Source organism: Haemorhous mexicanus, chromosome 24 (genome assembly GCF_027477595.1).
Source record: "Haemorhous mexicanus isolate bHaeMex1 chromosome 24, bHaeMex1.pri, whole genome shotgun sequence".
In the NCBI taxonomy this organism is placed as follows: Eukaryota; Metazoa; Chordata; class Aves; order Passeriformes; family Fringillidae; genus Haemorhous; species Haemorhous mexicanus.
Window position 1 is genome coordinate 687,161 of NC_082364.1, and position 17,891 is coordinate 705,051.

Here is a 17,891-nt window from a genome sequence, read left to right on the forward strand (position 1 = left end):
ACGTGCACAGGTGTTTGGAGGTGGAATTATGGAATGCTTGAGTTGGAAAAGAACTTAAAGCCCATCCAGTTCCAGCCCCTGCCATGGGCATGGACACCTTCCACTAGACCAGGTTGTTCCAAGCCCCATCCTGGGATGGGCCAGCCACAGCTTCTCTGGGTAACAGGTCCTGGGTATTTTGTACATCCACAAAACCTTTTCAAAATCTGCCTACAGGCCTTTATGGCTTGGATATTTCTACCCATCCTTCCAGGTGTTCACTCATGTTGAAACCTCTGTCCTAAGCTTTTCTCGGGTGTTGAGGTCTGTTTCACATCAGCAAAAGAAAGCAGCAGAATTCCTGGTTTGCACCCTGCTAATCCATCACTCCACTGCTGTGCTCTGGTGGATCTGAGGTCACACACTGTGTGCCTCCTGCTCCCAGCAGCAGTAAATAAAGGCAAAGTGACAGTGGGAATAAGAATTAGCCAAGAATGCCTGAAGCTGGCAGGCAGCCTGCAGGGTGCTGCTGGGCTGTGCTCAGACCTCAGGTGATCCCAAAGCCAAGGTGGAGGGGCTTTGAAACACCTGGCTCTGTTCCAGGCAACTGCCTTCTGTAGGGGTTGAATTACATCTGAACTGCTTAATTAACATCCATTACTCTGTAGCTGGCATAGTAACACTAAAGGATAAATTCATTTAGTAATTGGGATAGTACTTGTTAAGGACAAGGGTTTGACTGGCTAGTGCTCAGAGATTTCCTGCAGGACTGGGTAGGGCAGCACTCCCACCCAGCAGTATTAACACTGGCATCTGCTGTGTCCTGCTCTGAAGGCAGATTCACCATACCCTTTGCTCAGCCTGGGGCTTTGGCCTGTGATCTGTAATTCTCACACAGAGTCATGGGGTTCTTGAGGTTGGAAAAGCCCTTCCAGAGCATCGAGTCCATCCTGTGACTGATCCCCACCTTGTCACCAGCCCAGAGCACTGAGTGCCACAGCCAGGCCTTCCTTAGGCACTCCAGGAACCTCCCTGGGCAGCCCCTTCCACATTTTCCAGGAAAAAATTCCTCCTGATGTCCAACTTAAATCTCCCCTGGCACAGCCTGGGGCTGTTTCCCCTTGTCCTATTTGGATATGTCACCGTGGCAGTGCCAGTTTTGAGGCAAAAGGGATTTTTGTCCCTCCAGGAGCACACTGCAGTATCCCAGCTGCACCCTGGGGCTCTGGGGTTCCCTTCCCTGCTTCTGGGGCTGGTCCTTCAGCCCCAGCCAGGGCAGATTCACTGCTCTGCTCTGGAGATCCATCCACTGCTCACAAGACATGAAAAATTACTGTCACCCCTCAACTTTGGTCTCTAAGTGCTCCATTCATGGATCTCTTGAGATTTTTTTTCTCTATTTAATTATTTAAACAGGAATTGTGACAGAAATGGGGTCAGGTCTTTGTTTCTTAACTCTGGATGCACAAGATGCAAAACCAGGGTTGTAGGTGTGTGTGGATTTTGAATGGAATAATTCATTTATAATATATTTATGACATTGCAGAAATAGAAACTGTTGTGGAGCTGTTGGTGCTAAAATACATTTTTTCAGCAGGTGCAAATATAGGTGCATTTCAAGATGTCCCCTCAGCCTGCCAGGGACAGAGGCTTTCTGTGCTCAAACTACAGTGGAGAAATGCTCAGGAATTTATTTGAGGGTAGGTTTTGCTGGGGTAAGAGGGTGTCTGGGAATAACCTCCTCAAGGCAAGAGCCTCCCAGTTCATCAGACCTGCATGAGGCTGAGCTGCTGGGCAGTTCTTGTCAAAGGGAGTGTGAGTGATACAGAACAACTTCAGATGGTTTTCCCTGGTGGAAGGCCCCCAGCTGAAGGGGAGGGCCAGGCCCTGCTCTAGGGAGGGATGATGAGAGAGAGGGAAGATCCTTTATCAGGATAAAGTGCAGTGTCACATTGAAGTGCTGTCCTAGAAGGGTTTTGGTGAGCAGCAGAGGATCTCACAATTCCATGGTCGTTTGTTAATGTTGTGTCCTTTGCCTTCGGACAGAAAACCAGCCCAGAATTAGAAACCAGACTGTGCTCTGTGCTCTGGCAGTGAGGGCCACTGCAGAAAGCCTTGGGGACTGGGATGGATCTTGGCAGGGTTCCTGACCCTCATGTGAGGCTTTGGAGACAAGGCTGGGCCTGGCCACAAATTGAAGGGGACACTGGGACTGTTCTGGTGAGACATCAAGTCATCCCCACAACTGAGCAGTGCAGATGCTTTGCAGAGGAGCCCTTTGCCTGCAATTCACTTGTTTTACAACTTTTCCTAGAGCAGGGCTTGGTTCAAGTCCAGGATGGGAGGAGGATTGTGGGGGTATTCTTTCCTGCCTTGATGTTTGTTCCTTATGGAGAGGTTTGCCATTTTCAGTACCTGTTTACTTGGGAAAGGTGACAGGCTTTTGGGACAAATCATCTAAAACTGCTTCATCCACTCTCATCCTCTGCAAGGCTGCAAAGCTGCCCTGGTCACCAGGTGATGCTGGGTGTAGGAGGCTGAGGAAGCAGCAGCAGACAGCCCAGGTGAGCAGTTGGGATGCTCAGCCTCAGGGTAGGTGAAGTTCACAGACCTTGGAACAGCATCTGCACTTCCAAATAACAGATTCACTGCACATAAAATGCAGAGCAGGCAGGTCAGGAAAGGATGGTTTCAAAAAGGCTCTCTCAAGGCACAGAAACCACATCATAATAAACAGTGTGTGTGTAAAGGCAGAATCATTGACTTATGGAGTCATTTAGGATGGAAAAAACCTCCAAAAGCATGGAGTTTAACCTTTGCCACAGCACTGCCAAGCCACCACCAATCCCTGTCCCCAAGTGCCACATCAACACAGTTTTTTTAGCTCTTCCAGGGACTGTGACTCCACCCACCACTGGTTTGGGCAGCCTCTGCCAGGGCTTGACAACCTTTTCCATTAAAAAAAATTCCACTTAATATCCAATCTAACCCTCCTTAGGGCATCTTGTCCTAAAGATACTTCAGTGGTAGATCAGAGATGCATCATTTTTGCTATTTGTAGCAAATATTTACTGGCACAGAGCCAGGTGGCAAAATACACAATCTCAACAGTTTCTGAAGTTCTCTCCTACCAGTTTCACTGTGTGCACATTGATTATTACTCTGGTACTCTGAAGATAATCTGTAATTGAGCTGTCTGGGTAGTAAGAGGGCTGAGAGTGCTGCTGTTGCACGCAGTAAATAGAGGTGCTTTGCCCTACCCTGTGTCCCATTACAAATAAGTTTTGTTTAGAGGAGTCAATCACAGAATTCTCAGGGGAAACCTGATTTGAGCTTGTTCCTTAAATTGTGGGGGCTTTCCCAGGGTTACAGAGCAGGTTTGGGTCCCACGTTTGTTAAAATGCACGGAGCAGGTGTTCGTTGTCACTCTAAGTTGTGCCACTCTGAGGATGTGCCACAGGCTGGGGGATGGAGGCATCAGAAATAAACACAGACTGTATTTTCCAAGACCATAGAGCAGGTTTGCCACCAAGGGCTCAGGTTTTGACAGATCAGGATTTTCTGTTTTCTAAATGGTGCGTTTTTAATTCATCTGTGGGTTAAAACTGTGCCTTTATTTCAAGCATTGTGGTTTAGGTTTTGAAAAGCCCCCATCAGGGATATTAGATATTGAAGATGCTCTGTCTTAAATATTTCATCTCCTGGGCCTTGGCACCACTTTTCACTCTTTCTTCATAAAAGTGATGGCTGCAGCTGCCAGAAAAGCAGCTGATTTTCCATTTTGACTCCAGCTTTGTTCACAAAACCTCCCCATAACTGCTTCTGTTTCTTGTGCTTTCAGAATAATGTTTCACCCTTCCAACCTCTGTCCTTGAGGCTTGATCAGCTGCATCTCTAACACTGATCTTTTCCCTGGGAATACTCATGGTTTTTATCTTTAACCTTGCCCAGAGGCATTTCTTGCCCTGTTAGTGATATTTTCCAAGCACTGGTAGTGTTGCTTAGTTCTGGGGTGTCAGGATGAATGAGGCTGGAAGGGAGCAGTGGCAGATACAGCAGGGTTTTGTTGTTTCTGTGCTCCTGAGTCCCTGCTGTTTGTAAATGATGTCATGGATGTCTGACCTGAGGCATAGCAGCCCTAATGGGGTCATGGGTGTGTTCCAATAGTTTTTTGGGTTTGGACCTACAAAAAAATCTCTTTTCTTCCCGGTAGTTTGTGTTTACAAAAACACAAAACCGCAAAAACACATGCTTCTGTTCTCTGATCATATACATACATACATGCATACAAAGACACAAGTCAGCTGTTTGCTGCCATGGTCTGCCTGAGAAATGAGATATAAGAAAATTGAGATCTCTGCCAAAGGGGCTGATGCTGTAGGTGACTTCAGGCAAGGAATTCAGGAAGTTTTTGGAAATAGGAAAGCAGGGGAATGGGTTCCACCGCTGGAGGGTAGGGAGAGATGGGATATTGGGAAGGAATTCCTCCCTGGGAGGGTGGGCAGGCCCTGGCACAGGGTGCCCAGAGCAGCTGTGGCTGCCCCTGAATCCCTGGCAGTGCCCCAGGCCAGGTTGGACATTGGGGCTTGGAGCAGCCTGGGACAGTGGGAGGTGTCCCTGCCATGGCATGGGTGGCACTGGATGGTTCCTCCCAACCCAAGCCATCCTGGGATTCTATGATTTTCTTTTCTTTTGTTTTAACAACCTCAGGCAAGTAATTTTAAAAGTTTTTTGTTTGTTTTGCTCCAAAGGCCAGTCGTGGCTGTTGGCTTTGATGAAACTTTCCCCTGTGGTTGAGTGCACAGCAGTTTGTGGCACATTTGGGCTGTGGGGTAAGGAAGGAGTTGTGTTTAATGCCTGCAAGGTCCATACAGTCATTTGTAGCTGTACATACACCCCCTCACTGCTCTGCTACGTGGAGGATGGTGGAATTTCAGCTCCCTGAGCTTTGCTCTGTGGCTCTGAAGGGTTTTGTTTGTGGCTCCAAGCTCTCGTGTCACGACTAATTTTCTGAAGTGCAGAAATGCAGCCCTCCCTGCTGTGCCTGCCCTTCCCTCAGCCCTGACCCACTGCTCCATGGTGGAATTTTGCTAAAGAGATGATGGATATGGAAGTGTTTAAATTACAGCATGGCAGGAGAGCAGGAATGTCACATGGTGAGGGCTGTAAATCCTGGGTCGAGTTCAAGGTCTGTCAGGCTGCCATTCAGAAATGGGCTGGTTCTGGGAGGAAAAATGGCTCTTAGGGTTTCATGCACTCTGTTTGTGTTGGGTTGTCTTGCTGGGCTCTTACTCTTTTGTACCTATACAAAACCACTCACCCCCAAAGCCTGAGCCAAGTGTTTATCTACTCCTGGCAAAGCTGTTCCTCTGAGGGACACAGGAACCACTGGGGCTCATGGCTGGTGTCCCCTTCTCCCCCAGAGAACCACATTCACCTGAGGAGTGATTTCCCAAAAGTGAGGACACACAGGATGACCCTGCTGTCCCTCAGACCCAGCCCTGTGTCCCCAGATTTGTTTTGGGGGCTCCTATCTGCAATTGGAATCCAGCAGCACAATGAAGTCTAATTTTTAGGGGAGAAAAGCTGCAGTGGTTTCCATTAAAATATCCTTTTTTCCTAGTGAGTGCAATTAATTGATAATAAACTGATAATTAATGCTGAGAGATTAATTTATGCTGTGGAATAAGGCTAATAAGGGTTCACCACATAAATATACCAAATTTTCTCCTCTGCCTTGTGCTCTGTCCATTTGTATTTTCCCTCCATCTTGTGCTTGTTCCTTCCTCATGTCCATGAGCTGTGATTCCAGGTGGAGTGTTGAGTTTTTGTGTTTCATTCAGAAATAAATTACTTTTATATTGCCTTAGTACAAACTCCCTTTAAGTTTTAAAGATTTATCATTTCCTTCAAGTTAGAATAACACACCAGAAGTCATGGAATCACTTTAGTAAACAAATGTGAGTGTAGATAAAGTGACCTAAGGCACCAGCTAAAAACACTTCCTGGGTGAACTCCCTGGGATGGATTTTATCCATCTTGCTTTCTGTTTTGACTAAATCTCTAAACCATTTTCTGCTGTGACTTGAAACAGGAAAGGGCTGAAGGGTCAGGCTGGAATAACATACAGAGCCAGAGCCCCAGACAGCTGTAAGAGTCACCCATGGCAGAGTTAACCTGCCCTGCTGGATGCTGCTGCTTTTCCAGCCATTTACAAAACACCATCTGTGGTGTTTTCTTACTGAGGGGTCAAACTGAAGTGACTTTTGCCTTATACTTTCATCTCATTTTCTGCTCTTGCTCTCCATGTGGGCTGCAAGGTTCAGGAGAGCATCCATGTATCCTCTCTGAGGAAATAAGCATTTGAACCAGAAGAGAAAGGTCTGTCCCTATCTTAAAATAAATAAATCATAAGTGCTGTAGAGCAAACCCAGTCAGACTGAGGGACAGGAAGGTTGTGTGTGCTGGAGCTCAGTGGCAGCCTGGCTGGCTTGGAGAGGGATTGATGGACAGGGTGGCATTCTGCCCGCTGACATGGAGACAGATCCAGCTGGAAACAGGAGTTTTTCTTATGTAGCAAGAAGATCTATAAATCTGTAATACAAAATTCTGATGTGTAAGTTTTGTGAATGGATGGTACCACAAATTCTGACAGCAGCTGGACCTCTCTTGCAGGCTGGGTGCCTCTGAGTGTTGCTCAGGGCACAGCAGGAAGAGTTTTCTGCCAGATGCTAAGTGGAAACAGTTAAACCCACAGACAAATACTCCAGTATGGAACTGGCCTGGACTTAAGGGAGCCCCAGTTAGAAACGACTCTTGTGCTGATAATTGAAGAGTTTAAGGGATGATGGAGCAAAGTGGGCTTTGACTGGGGGAATGAAACTGCAGGGAATGGCTTAAAATTGTTTCCTCTCAGATTTGCAGTGGGTAATGTCTATCTATTGGTAATGAAGGCATCACTAGCTACTGGAATCAGGCTGGGCTTGGGAAGAACGGCAGTGGGAGTGACACTGCTGCTCAAGTGCCACAGGATTGAGCTGAGCTTAAGGGGGTAAGAAACTACTCCAGGCTGTGGCTGCTCATTGTCCTCCGCAGGCCATTTGTTCAGCAGAGCTAAAACTATTCCCTGTGGAGCTGGGCTCTGGGTCCCTGTCCCTCCCCATCTCCTCCTGCACCAGGTGAAGCCCGGGAGCATCTCCGATCTGTGATCGTGCAGTGCTGGTGCCACTGATGGAGGGTTCAGATCTCTGGCTCATTGGAAATTAAATCAGTTCAGTAGACTCCAACCACTTCTTTAGCATGACATTTCTCCTTGCTTTGATAATCAGAAAAAGATCAGCAGCTCTGTGCAGAGGCTGAAATCTCACCAGGCATCTCATCCTACCCAGCAGAGCGAGGGAGAACAGATCAGGATGGGAAAAGAGTAGGGATGAGACCACATTTTCCATTCTGTGAGAAATTCTGGATTCTTCATGATGCTTTTCATGGTGAATGTTTCTGTAAAAAGCAATATCAAAAAACACATTGATTTTTTTTTTTTAAGAGGAACTTGGTTTTAAGTCACTGGTCAGTTTTTCCTTTTAAAGATCCTGAAACTATTTAATAGCATTATTGAAATCTTCACTTGATATTTGATTTTTTTATTTTAAAGAACTTTGTCACAGCCAGATTTGTAGTTGAAGGTCTGAATCTGGGAAATCACTTTGTGCTTAACTTCACCTCTTATGTCCCACTGAAGTGAATGGAATTTAAGCTTGTGCTTCTGTAAATCAGGACAATTAATAATTAAGGAAATGAACAGTAATTATTGAATTAGAAGATGAGAGGCTGATCAAAAATTTATTTGAGCAACAGTTTATGGAAATCATTAAAAACACTAAGACATTTTTGCCATATGGATGTTGAGTGCCTGAAGCCCCAGAAATGATGAGCTTTGATATAAAACATCGTTAACAACACAAGACCAACTTAACAGGCACTTACTTGTGTCTAATATTTTTATTAGCTCTCTAAATTTAAAAAGAATCCTTTTGTCAAACCTTTCTGGTGCTTGAGAATTTGCAGGAAGGGGGAGCAAGATGTACAATTTTTATATTGGTGAGTTATATTATATGGTTTCCAGTTATATTGGAAACCTTTGTAGTACTTTGGATCTGGGATGAGGCTGCTGCTGTTGCTGCTGCTTCGGCTGTGCCTCTTTGGGAGTCTGGCTGGGAGAACTTTTTCTTTCCTGTGATTTGTGCTGGAGATCTAAGGGGAAGCATTAAATACCATCCAGTTCCTTCCTCCATTGCTGCAGTGATTCCTTCCTGTAAAGTTAATTGCATCCCATGTAAATGTGGCTTAAAAATTCATCACTCAGGCTCCAAATCTGCAAAAAACTTGACAATACAAATTGAAGTCCAACCTAAAGCATAGGAGCTTTTTGGAAATGAGTTATGCCAGGCTTAAAGTTGTAGAATATTGGTAAATACTCCCCTTTAAGGTGTTGGAATAACGTTCTGCTGGATGGAAATGTGTATTATTGCTCCTGAAGTGCTGCTCTGTGCCAGCACAGCCTGTGCATGGCCACTCTGAGTGAGACAGGAATGGGCAGCCTCGTTCCCAGAAGGTGGAGGGGCGGCTGCTGAGCTCTTTGAGAGAAGTGACAGAACCTGAGGAGCAGCTGGAGCTGTGCCAGGGGAGTTTTAGGTTGGATTTAGAGAAGGGTTTTTCCCCCAGGGGGAGCAGTGCCCAGGCTCCCCGGGGAATGGGCACAGCCCAAGGCTGCCAGAGCTCCAGAAGAGTTTGGACAGTGCTGCCAGGGATGCCCAGCGTGGGATTACTGGGGGGAATGATGATCCCTGTGGGTCCAACTCAGGATATTCCATGGTTCCATTAAGTAAACTATGATCCTTCTGCACAAGAGCCTGATGTCCACGATCCTAGGCTGAGTGACCTGGGAATGATGATGAGGTTCTGGCCTCCAGGCACCTACAGCATCCCTCTCCTGGAGCCTGGGCTGCTGGCAGGGACAGCTCAGGGATGGCTCAGGGATGTGAGAGCTCAGGGAGAGCTCAGAGAGTGCTCAAGGATGGCTCAGAGAGAGCTCAGGGATGGCTCAGGGATATCTCAGGGATGGCTCAGGGATGGGAGAGCTCAGAGAGAGCTCAGGGATTGCTCAGGGATATCTCAGGGATAGCTCAGGGATGGGAGAGCTCAGGGAGAGCTCTGCTGGTTGCTTAGCAGCTGCGAGCTGCAGTTTGGAGGTGCAGGAGCCGAGGATCCCAGTTCCCTGCCCGCGCTCCAGCTCTGCTGCTTGCCCTTGCTCCAGGAGCCTCCCGTGGAGCCAGAGACACTGCTGCTGGTGTGGGGTAAGCTGTCCCTGCTCATCCATCACCTTTTCCTGCTGCTGTCAGGCCTGTGACCAGGATGGTGTGGGATCCTGCACACCCTGGCACAGCAGGGGCTGACCCAGCTCTGCCTCCTGGCTGCTTTTGTCTTACTGTCCTCATTCATGGGAACCAGGCTGCAAAGCTACAGGCCGGCCTTTAAAATGAAATAGAATGGAATTAGTGACAGGTTTAGGATCGTTTGACAGATCATTTTGTTGTTTGGGTGGATGAAATGCCCGGTTTGGTGGCAGAGGCAGATCCAGGATCACAGGGATTTCTCAGGCTGCTGTTCCCTATGTTGGTGACTGAACCTTGAAGGTCACACTGGCAGCTCAGTGAGAGAGCAAGAGTCCCTTAATTGCAAAAGATGGAGAAATGGGGAAGGCTGACAGCTCCCTGAACAGATTTGGCCTTGCACTCCTGGTTTTGGTTTTCTCCTGTAGACAAAAGTGAAATGACATAACGTGGAAATCCCAAATAATTTATCCTGTGTCGGTGCCTCTTTGTAGGATTGTGAAATACGGTGATATCTCATGAACTGAAAGCAGTGTCTATGGACACAGTCACAGTGTGGAGTTGTCTTAAATCATTGGGACAGAATGCAGCTGGATTGGAGGGTTTGTATCTGCAGTTGCCTCACAGGCTTTGGATATTAATGTAAAACTGATGCCTACAACTTTGCTGATAAAGAAATCAGTGCAGAGAAATTATGACTGGGAATTCAGAGTGGGCCGTGCCTTTTATCCCAGGAGAGAGGGCACGTGGCAGAGCCCTGCCAGTCAAGCACAGCAGGTCAGTATTTACAGCTCTGTCCCCTGTTGTGTCCCCCTTACCCCATGCATCCCCTGCTTTCTGCTCTACTTTCAGGCATCCCTGTGTCACTTGCAGTGCCTGGCGCTGCCTCTGAGTGCCTGTGTAACCCTGAGCAATCCGATTCCTTGATTCCTTCCACATCCCTGGCAGTGTCCAAAGCCAGCTTGGACAGGGCTTGGAGCAAACTGGGGAAGGTGTCTGTGCCCATGGCAGGGGTGGGACTGGATGGGCATTAAGTTCTCTTCTGTCCCAAACCACTCTGGGATTCTGTGATTAATGACTCTTCATAAAACTGCTTTGACCTCTAAACTGCTGCATTATTGCAACATTTTTTATTGACCATAATAGGCCGTGGAAGATTTAAAAGTCATTATTAGATATTAAAAGCTTCACAAAGCAAACTGTTCTGTGCTGCCACAGTCCCTTCCTTGTGCCCTGGAGCAGTCTGTATCTTGTCTATATTTTAATTGGGGAAATGATATGCACTCAGGAATAAATTTGCAGCTAGAATTGTTCATCATGGATTGTTTTCTTAATTCAGCTGAAGGTTTGCCTGGAGCACCTGGCAGAAATTTTGCAAGCTTCAATTCTGCCTTCAGATCTCTGGATTTATATGATTCTATCTCTTTGGAATCTAATTTCATGCTGTTTATACAACCACTTGGTGATTTACATTTGTGCAAGGACACCTCCTGTAGGAAAATGCTACAAAATCCTTGTAAGACAGGTGGAAGTTAAAGCTCTGGATGGGTCTCATGCTGCTGGGTCACATCCAAACCCATGGTTAAATAATTCAAACAGGACCACTAATTTGAGCATGAATGACTGCTGCAAATTAAACCATGAAAATGTTACCTGCAAATTAAAACATGGAAATGTTACGTGCAAATTAAAACATAAAAATGTTACCTGCAGATTAAACCATGCAAACATTGCTAGGGCACTTTGATCGCTTTCAGATGTTGAAGGAGAAAGTGCTGTTTGTGCTCAGATTTCCTTCGCCCACCCCTCCGTGCTGAGGAGCTGCTGACTGTGGCTGTGTTTGTGTGTGCAGGGCAGGAGCTGGATTGTGAAGAGGAGCTATGAGGATTTTCGGGTGCTGGACAAACACCTCCACCTGTGCATCTACGACCGCCGCTTCTCGCAGCTGGCAGAGCTGCCCCGCTCCGATGCCCTGAAGGACAGCCCTGAGGTGAGGGACCCTTCTGGGCATCACCCAGGCGTGGGATTTGTGCAAGGAATGACCTCTGGAGGAGGTTTGTTGGATATCAGGGACAATTCCATCGTGGAAAGGGCTGTCAAGCATCAGAAGGGGCTGCCGAGGGCAGTGGTGGAGTCACTATCCCTGGAAGTGTTCAAAAGTGTGTGGACATGGCACTTGGGGATGTGGTTTAGTGGTGGACTTAGAGGTCTTTTCCAGCCTCAGCAATTCTGTGTATTTCTAGTACACAGAGTATTCTGTTCTGTGTATATTCTAGTATTATAGTAATAAGTATACTTACTACTAGTGATATACTAATAATAAGTATACTTTTCTACTACTATTTCTAGTAGAGAGTAGTTTTAATCCAGCCTGGATTACATTTGAAAATTGGCTACCATGAAAAAAGTCAATGTTTTCTACCCCTAATTTCAGTGATCTAAAGGGAAATGTTCTGCAAGTTCAGACAAATTAATTAAGCTCCTGAATCTGGAATGGTAATTGAGTGTCAAGAAAGCTGCTGTCCTGTGGTCCCTTAGATGTGAATTTGGTTTTGTCTTTGGAAACTTTGTCAGTGTTGTGGGTTTTTCCTGGCTCAGTGTTAAAACTCAGTATTCCCAGGGAATCATGCTGTCTGAGGCTGCTGCACTGCAAGAGCAATCCCATTTGCAGTGCTAGGCTTCCATTTTCAACTGAGTAATCCTGAAGTGTTTTTTAAGAGCATTTGCATTACTGTGTTATTTAAATGACCTTTAAAAAGCTCTTTTTCCTCAATGTGGTGGTTTTTTTTCCTCAAAGAGATAGTTCTCATTTCTTGGTTTACTGTCTTCACCCAGAATATGATGAGATGAAATTACCTCAGCTTCTCACTGATGGTAATTGAAAGATTTATTCATGTCCAGAAAAATCTCTTGGAAAGCAGCAGGTGAATCTTGGCTGCATCATTTTGGAGGATGTGGACACTGAAATTAGTACCCCCTGGAATTTTACAGGGTGTTTGCCATGGAATTTAAGGAACTGATCATTCAACCCCATCACTCAGCAGAGAGACTGATTTAACACTTGCTTTGGTTTCACACAGGGTATTTCTGAGGAGGATTTAAAGTTTAAATTCAGCACAAGCAGCAATATTCAGGACAATGAATTCCTGGTTTGTTTTTAATTATATTTTAGGCATTCCTATCTCTTGTATCCTTACTTGTACCACCAATTTAACTGGACTTTAGAGTGAGAGCCTGAAAATCTGCATTCTGTCTGCAAGCACAGAGGATGTGAAGATGCTGAACAGCTCTGCTGCTCTGCAGCTGTGGGGTGTCTCATCATATATTTTTTATTTTGAATTGGCCATGTTGGAACAGATGTTTGAGGAGAACAATGTTTTAAACAGTCTTACAGATTCTGGGCTACAATGCTGCTTTATGCCACTGTTACTGGGAGACTCTGGAAAGACCTCAGTGGCTTCTCTGTAATAAAAACCAGTTTACTGTTACAGAAGGGACATGGCAAAGTGTATTTTTAAACCCCTCTTCTACTGCTTGAAATGTTACTCTTTGGCCAGGGGGTCATTCTGAGGGGCTGCATTCTTTAGGCTCTGCAGGTGTGTGGAAGTGGCTCTCAGGAGGTGTTCACTGGGTGTCTCTCAGGGGGTTTCACTGGGTGGCTCTCAGGGGGTGTTCACTGGGTGGCTCTCAGGGGGTGTTCACTGGGTGGCTCTCAGGGGGTTTCACTGGGTGGCTCTCAGGGGATGTTCACTGGGTGGCTCTCAGGGGGTGTTCACTGGGTGGCTCTCAGGGGGTTTCACTGGGTGGCTCTCAGGGGGTTTCACTGGGTGGCTCTCAGGGGGTGTTCACTGGGTGGCTCTCAGGGGGTTTCACTGGGTGACTCTCAGGGGGTTTCACTGGGTGGCTCTCAGGGGGTGTTTGCTGGGTGGCTCTCAGGAGGTGTTCACTGGGTGACTCTCAGGGGGTTTCACTGGGTGGCTCTCAGGGGGTGTTTGCTGGGTGGCTCTCCGGGGGTGTTCACTGGGTGGCTCTCAGGGGGTGTTTGCTGGGTGGCTCTCAGGAGGTGTTCACTGGGTGGCTCTCAGGGGGTTTCACTGGGTGGCTCTCAGGGGGTGTTCACTGGGTGGCTCTCAGGGGTGTTCACTGGGTGGCTCTCAGGAGGTGTTCACTGGGTGGCTCTCCGGGGGTGTTCACTGGGTGGCTCTCAGGGGGTGTTTGCTGGGTGGCTCTCAGGGGGTTTCACTGGGTGTCTCTCAGGGGGTTTCACTGGGTGGCTCTCAGGGGGTGTTTGCTGGGTGGCTCTCAGGGGGTGTTCACTGGGTGGCTCTCAGGGGGTTTCACTGGGTGGCTCTCAGGGGGTTTCACTGGGTGGCTCTCGGGGGGTTTCACTGGGTGGCTCTCAGGGGGTTTCACTGGGTGGCTCTCAGGGGGTGTTCACTGGGTGGCTCTCAGGGGGTGTTCACTGGGTGGCTCTCAGGGGGTTTCACTGGGTGGCTCTCAGGGGTGTTCACTGGGTGGCTCTCAGGGGTGTTCACTGGGTGGCTCTCAGGGGGTTTCACTGGGTGGCTCTCAGGGGGTTTCACTGGGTGGCTCTCAGGGGGTTTCACTGGGTGGCTCTCAGGGGGTGTTTGCTGGGTGGCTCTCAGGGGGTGTTCACTGGGTGGCTCTCAGGGGGTGTTCACTGGGTGGCTCTCAGGGGTGTTCACTGGGTGGCTCTCAGGGGTGTTCACTGGGTGGCTCTCAGGGGGTTTCACTGGGTGGCTCTCAGGGGGTGTTCACTGGGTGGCTCTCAGGGGGTTTCACTGGGTGGCTCTCAGGGGGTTTCACTGGGTGGCTCTCAGGGGGTGTTCACTGGGTGGCTCTCAGGGGTGTTCACTGGGTGGCTCTCAGGGGGTTTCACTGGGTGGCTCTCAGGGGGTGTTCACTGGGTGGCTCTCAGGGGTGTTCACTGGGTGGCTCTCAGGGGGTTTCACTGGGTGGCTCTCAGGGGGTGTTCACTGGGTGGCTCTCCGGGGGTGTTCACTGGGTGGCTCTCAGGGGGTGTTTGCTGGGTGGCTCTCAGGGGGTGTTTGCTGGGTGGCTCTCAGGTGTTTCTGGTGGCCCTAATACACAAGTTGTTTCTATGCATGTCCACGATGAGAACAAAGCTTTAAATTTAAGGTATCTTGAAAAGGGAAGTTATGAAAATCTGCATTAATCTTACAAAATTATAATAATAACATTATTACTTTGACAGAGAGCTTTACCCTTTCTTTTAGTGTAACGATTATAACCCTGTGTGTAGCTTGCTGTCCTTCGAATGACAGAAATGCATTTATTTGCAGAAGGAAACATATCTCTGTAACTCTTGCTTGGGGCAGTGGGTGATTTCTGGTCTCCCCTAAGCCCACAGAAGGCTCTCCAAAGGCAGGTACGCTAACAGAACCACTGTGTGTGTGTTTGTGTCCCAGCTGGTCACCCAGATGCTGATGGCTTACCTGGCTCGGCTCTCCAACATCGCAGGCAACAAGATCAACTGTGGCCCTGCCCTCACATGGATGGAGGTACAGCACAAACCTGGGGTGTTCTTGTTTCCTGACCTTGGACACAACAGGCACCCACCTGCTCTTTCCAGACCTGTTGATGTCACTAAAATTCTATCCTGAAGCTTCATGGATGAAGCTTCATTCCCCTGTTACCAGCACTTCCTACCAGAAGTGTAGGACACACAGAATCAGAACCAGTATTAAGAGTATAGAGTTTTTTCCCTTGTAACCTGGGTTTGTCTCTCAGAAATGGATTGTCCTGCTGATGTTCACAAACAGAGGAGGTGGCAGTCCCAGGGCTGCCAGGGAATGCTGGGCTCAGGGCTGGATCTCCCAGTGATGGGTTGCAGAAGGCTCACTTATTTCAAAGCTCACTTATTCCTGCTCTCTTTTTTGCCAAGGCAATGCTGCAACTGTGGCACATTTCTAAAACTCAGCTGTCTCTGTTATGGTGTTTCCCTGCTCTCTTGGTTTTCTAAATCGTTTTTCCCTGTGGCAACAACAAACTCAGTAAATACTTTGTGCTCCTGTTGGCTCCAATGCAGACAGAGAGAGCCTTGTGCCTGCAGTGGCACAGTTTGTGTGTTGTGAACTGCAGCTGCAGCTCTGCTTTCAGGTTTAATGGTCTCGTAGCCTTTAAACAATAGCCCTTAGTGGGGATGAGGGCAGGGGAGGCTGGAGGAGTGTCCAGCTGTCCCTGCTCAGGCTGCCTGCAGACGTGTGGCTTTCCATCGCTGCGCACCAGGAATAGAAGCAGCTATTAATAGACTTGCAGCTCCTTTCTAAATGGATCTGATAAGTATTGAGTGTGTTTTCCTGCCATTTTCCACTGATATCCTTCTCACCCTGAAATCCTTTGGGATGAGAAAAATCTTGGAAAGCAGCAAAGGGAGGGAGGAAGCTGTAGGGAGAAATAAGATGTACCTTTGAGAGCTACACAGTAGGCCTGGAGATCACAGCAAACCCAGTGCAGAGTAACCTTTGTGACTCACTGAGAATCCTAAACAATTTTACACAGAAATCTGGGAGTTTTTTGGAAGTATGCTGATGATTGCAAGGGAGGGTGCATGTTTTCTTTAAAAAAATAAATAAAAGAGTGGGAGAAAATGGAAAGCAACACTAGTTTTTGGGTTGACAGCACTTTCTCCTTTACTCAGCACCTTGAGCAATAATTCCACATCGTAGAGGATATTTGTAGCACATCTGTATTGCCATGGGAAACCACCATGTTTTGGTGTTAAAGGGAGGTGCAGGCCCTCACTGTGTGTTACTGTTTGTACACAAAGCTGCACCAAGCCAGCATTTCTCTCTGGATAGGCACACCCGACCTTCTGGAGCCCCCAGTGAGCTGTTCTGGCTGTGCTGTGCCCTCTCTCCTGGGGCCCAGGGCTGGGCTGTCTCTCTCAATCAGCTTGAAGCCTTTGCACCACTAAAATGCCTCCTCACTTGTCCTCAGCTGCCTCACAGTCCCCTGTGCTCTTTGTTTCAGATTGATAACAAGGGGAATCACCTGCTGGTCCATGAGGAATCATCCATTAATGTCCCTGCTATTGCTGCTGCCCATGTCATTAAGAGATACATTGCTCAAGCAGCAGATGAACTGTCCTTTGAGGTAAATAAAGCACTTGCATTCCTTGTTGTCAGCTCCAATGAGTGTAATCTGTTTGTCTGTGTGCCCATCAGGAATATGTCCAGCCACTTCCACAATGTTTTGTGAGGTGAAGCTTGGAATATTACGTTAAATATTCGATCTGCAATGAGTTGGATATGGACAGATGTTCAGTCATCTTTAAAATACAGCTTTACTTGGCATTAGTATCTTCTGATTAACCAGCTCCTGCCAGCTCCTCTGGGCTGTCCCTGAGCAGAGCCCTCGTGTTTTTCTGTTCAGGGTGACTGTCCCTGTGTGTGTGGACACAAGTTTCATTTCTCCTTGCCCAGGTTACACATACCCTCTGAGCAAATCCCTGTCTATAATCATTTTTAAGAGCTTCTGCTCCCATGAGAAGTAAAGAACCAGACTGGCAAAGGATTGCTGCCTAAAGTGCAGGTGGTGAGCTAAAACTGGCCTGAAGATCCAGCACAGGAGCTGCTGTGGAGCGAATCCTTGAATCTCAGGATGGTTTGCCTTGGGAGAGACCCTAAAATCCATCCCAATCCACCCCTTGCCATGGGCAGGGACACCTTCCCGTAGCCCTGGTTGCTCCGCATCCCATCCAAGATCTCCGGATCAGACCCTGGAAGCTTTTGGTTGTCTGGCAGTTGTCTGTTTTACCCAAAAAGCAGTGGTCTGTGCTCTGGTTGCCCTGTGCAATGGTGCTGTTCCTGCAAAACGTGTGAAGGAAAACAGTGCCCTGAGGAGCTTTGTGATCACATCCTTGCTGTGTAGCACAGGAAGAAAACATATCAGTGATAGTCTGGTGCTGCCAGGGCTTTGTTCATGTCAAATCAAGGCAAGGATTAGTTATACCCCAAAGAACTGTGTGGTCAGAGGGACGTGTGGGCATGGCAGCTCTGAGCTGGATGGACTCCATGCAGCACAGGATTCAGGCTGGTTGTCAGCTTATGAGAGCACTGAAATGACATTCCCCACTTGTAAATCTTGCCCTGTGCTGAAGGGAAACTGAGGCACATGTTGTTTCCAAGGGTGTGCAGTAAGACACCACGGCAGAACTGACACAGAACAGGGTCAGGGGGTTTATGGTACTGAGTCCTGTTCCCTAACCCAAATTATCTCTGTGTTTATTATTCTAAATTTCTAGTAGGCAGTTGCACAAGCAGCTCTCTGGGGTTTGCTCCCCAGTTCTGAGAAAAACCCTCAGTGTCTCTGCTCCTCTGGTGGCAGAAGTTTCTTTCATGGACGTTTGCTTTGCTCTTGATTCACTATTCTCTGGAGGAAATAATTTCCCCACGTCTCAGTCATCCCTGTATGCAGACTGGGGATGTGTTGCCTTTTCTGTAAAACACTTTGAGGTCCATCAGTGTAAAATATCTGGTG

General features: G+C 47.7%; 1 protein-coding gene across 6 annotated transcripts in view; it reads left to right on the top strand.

Moving 5' to 3' along the window:
• The window catches only part of ARHGAP32 (Rho GTPase activating protein 32), a 237,706-nt gene that overhangs the window by 147,824 nt on the left and 71,991 nt on the right, over positions 1 to 17,891 (top strand). For all 6 annotated transcript variants that reach the window (XM_059867416.1, XM_059867415.1, XM_059867413.1 and 3 more), the window contains 3 exons: positions 11,221 to 11,358; positions 14,819 to 14,911; positions 16,383 to 16,505. In XM_059867416.1, the coding sequence (XP_059723399.1) occupies positions 11,221 to 11,358; positions 14,819 to 14,911; positions 16,383 to 16,505 (354 nt within the window). The remainder of the gene's footprint in view (positions 1 to 11,220; positions 11,359 to 14,818; positions 14,912 to 16,382; positions 16,506 to 17,891) is intronic.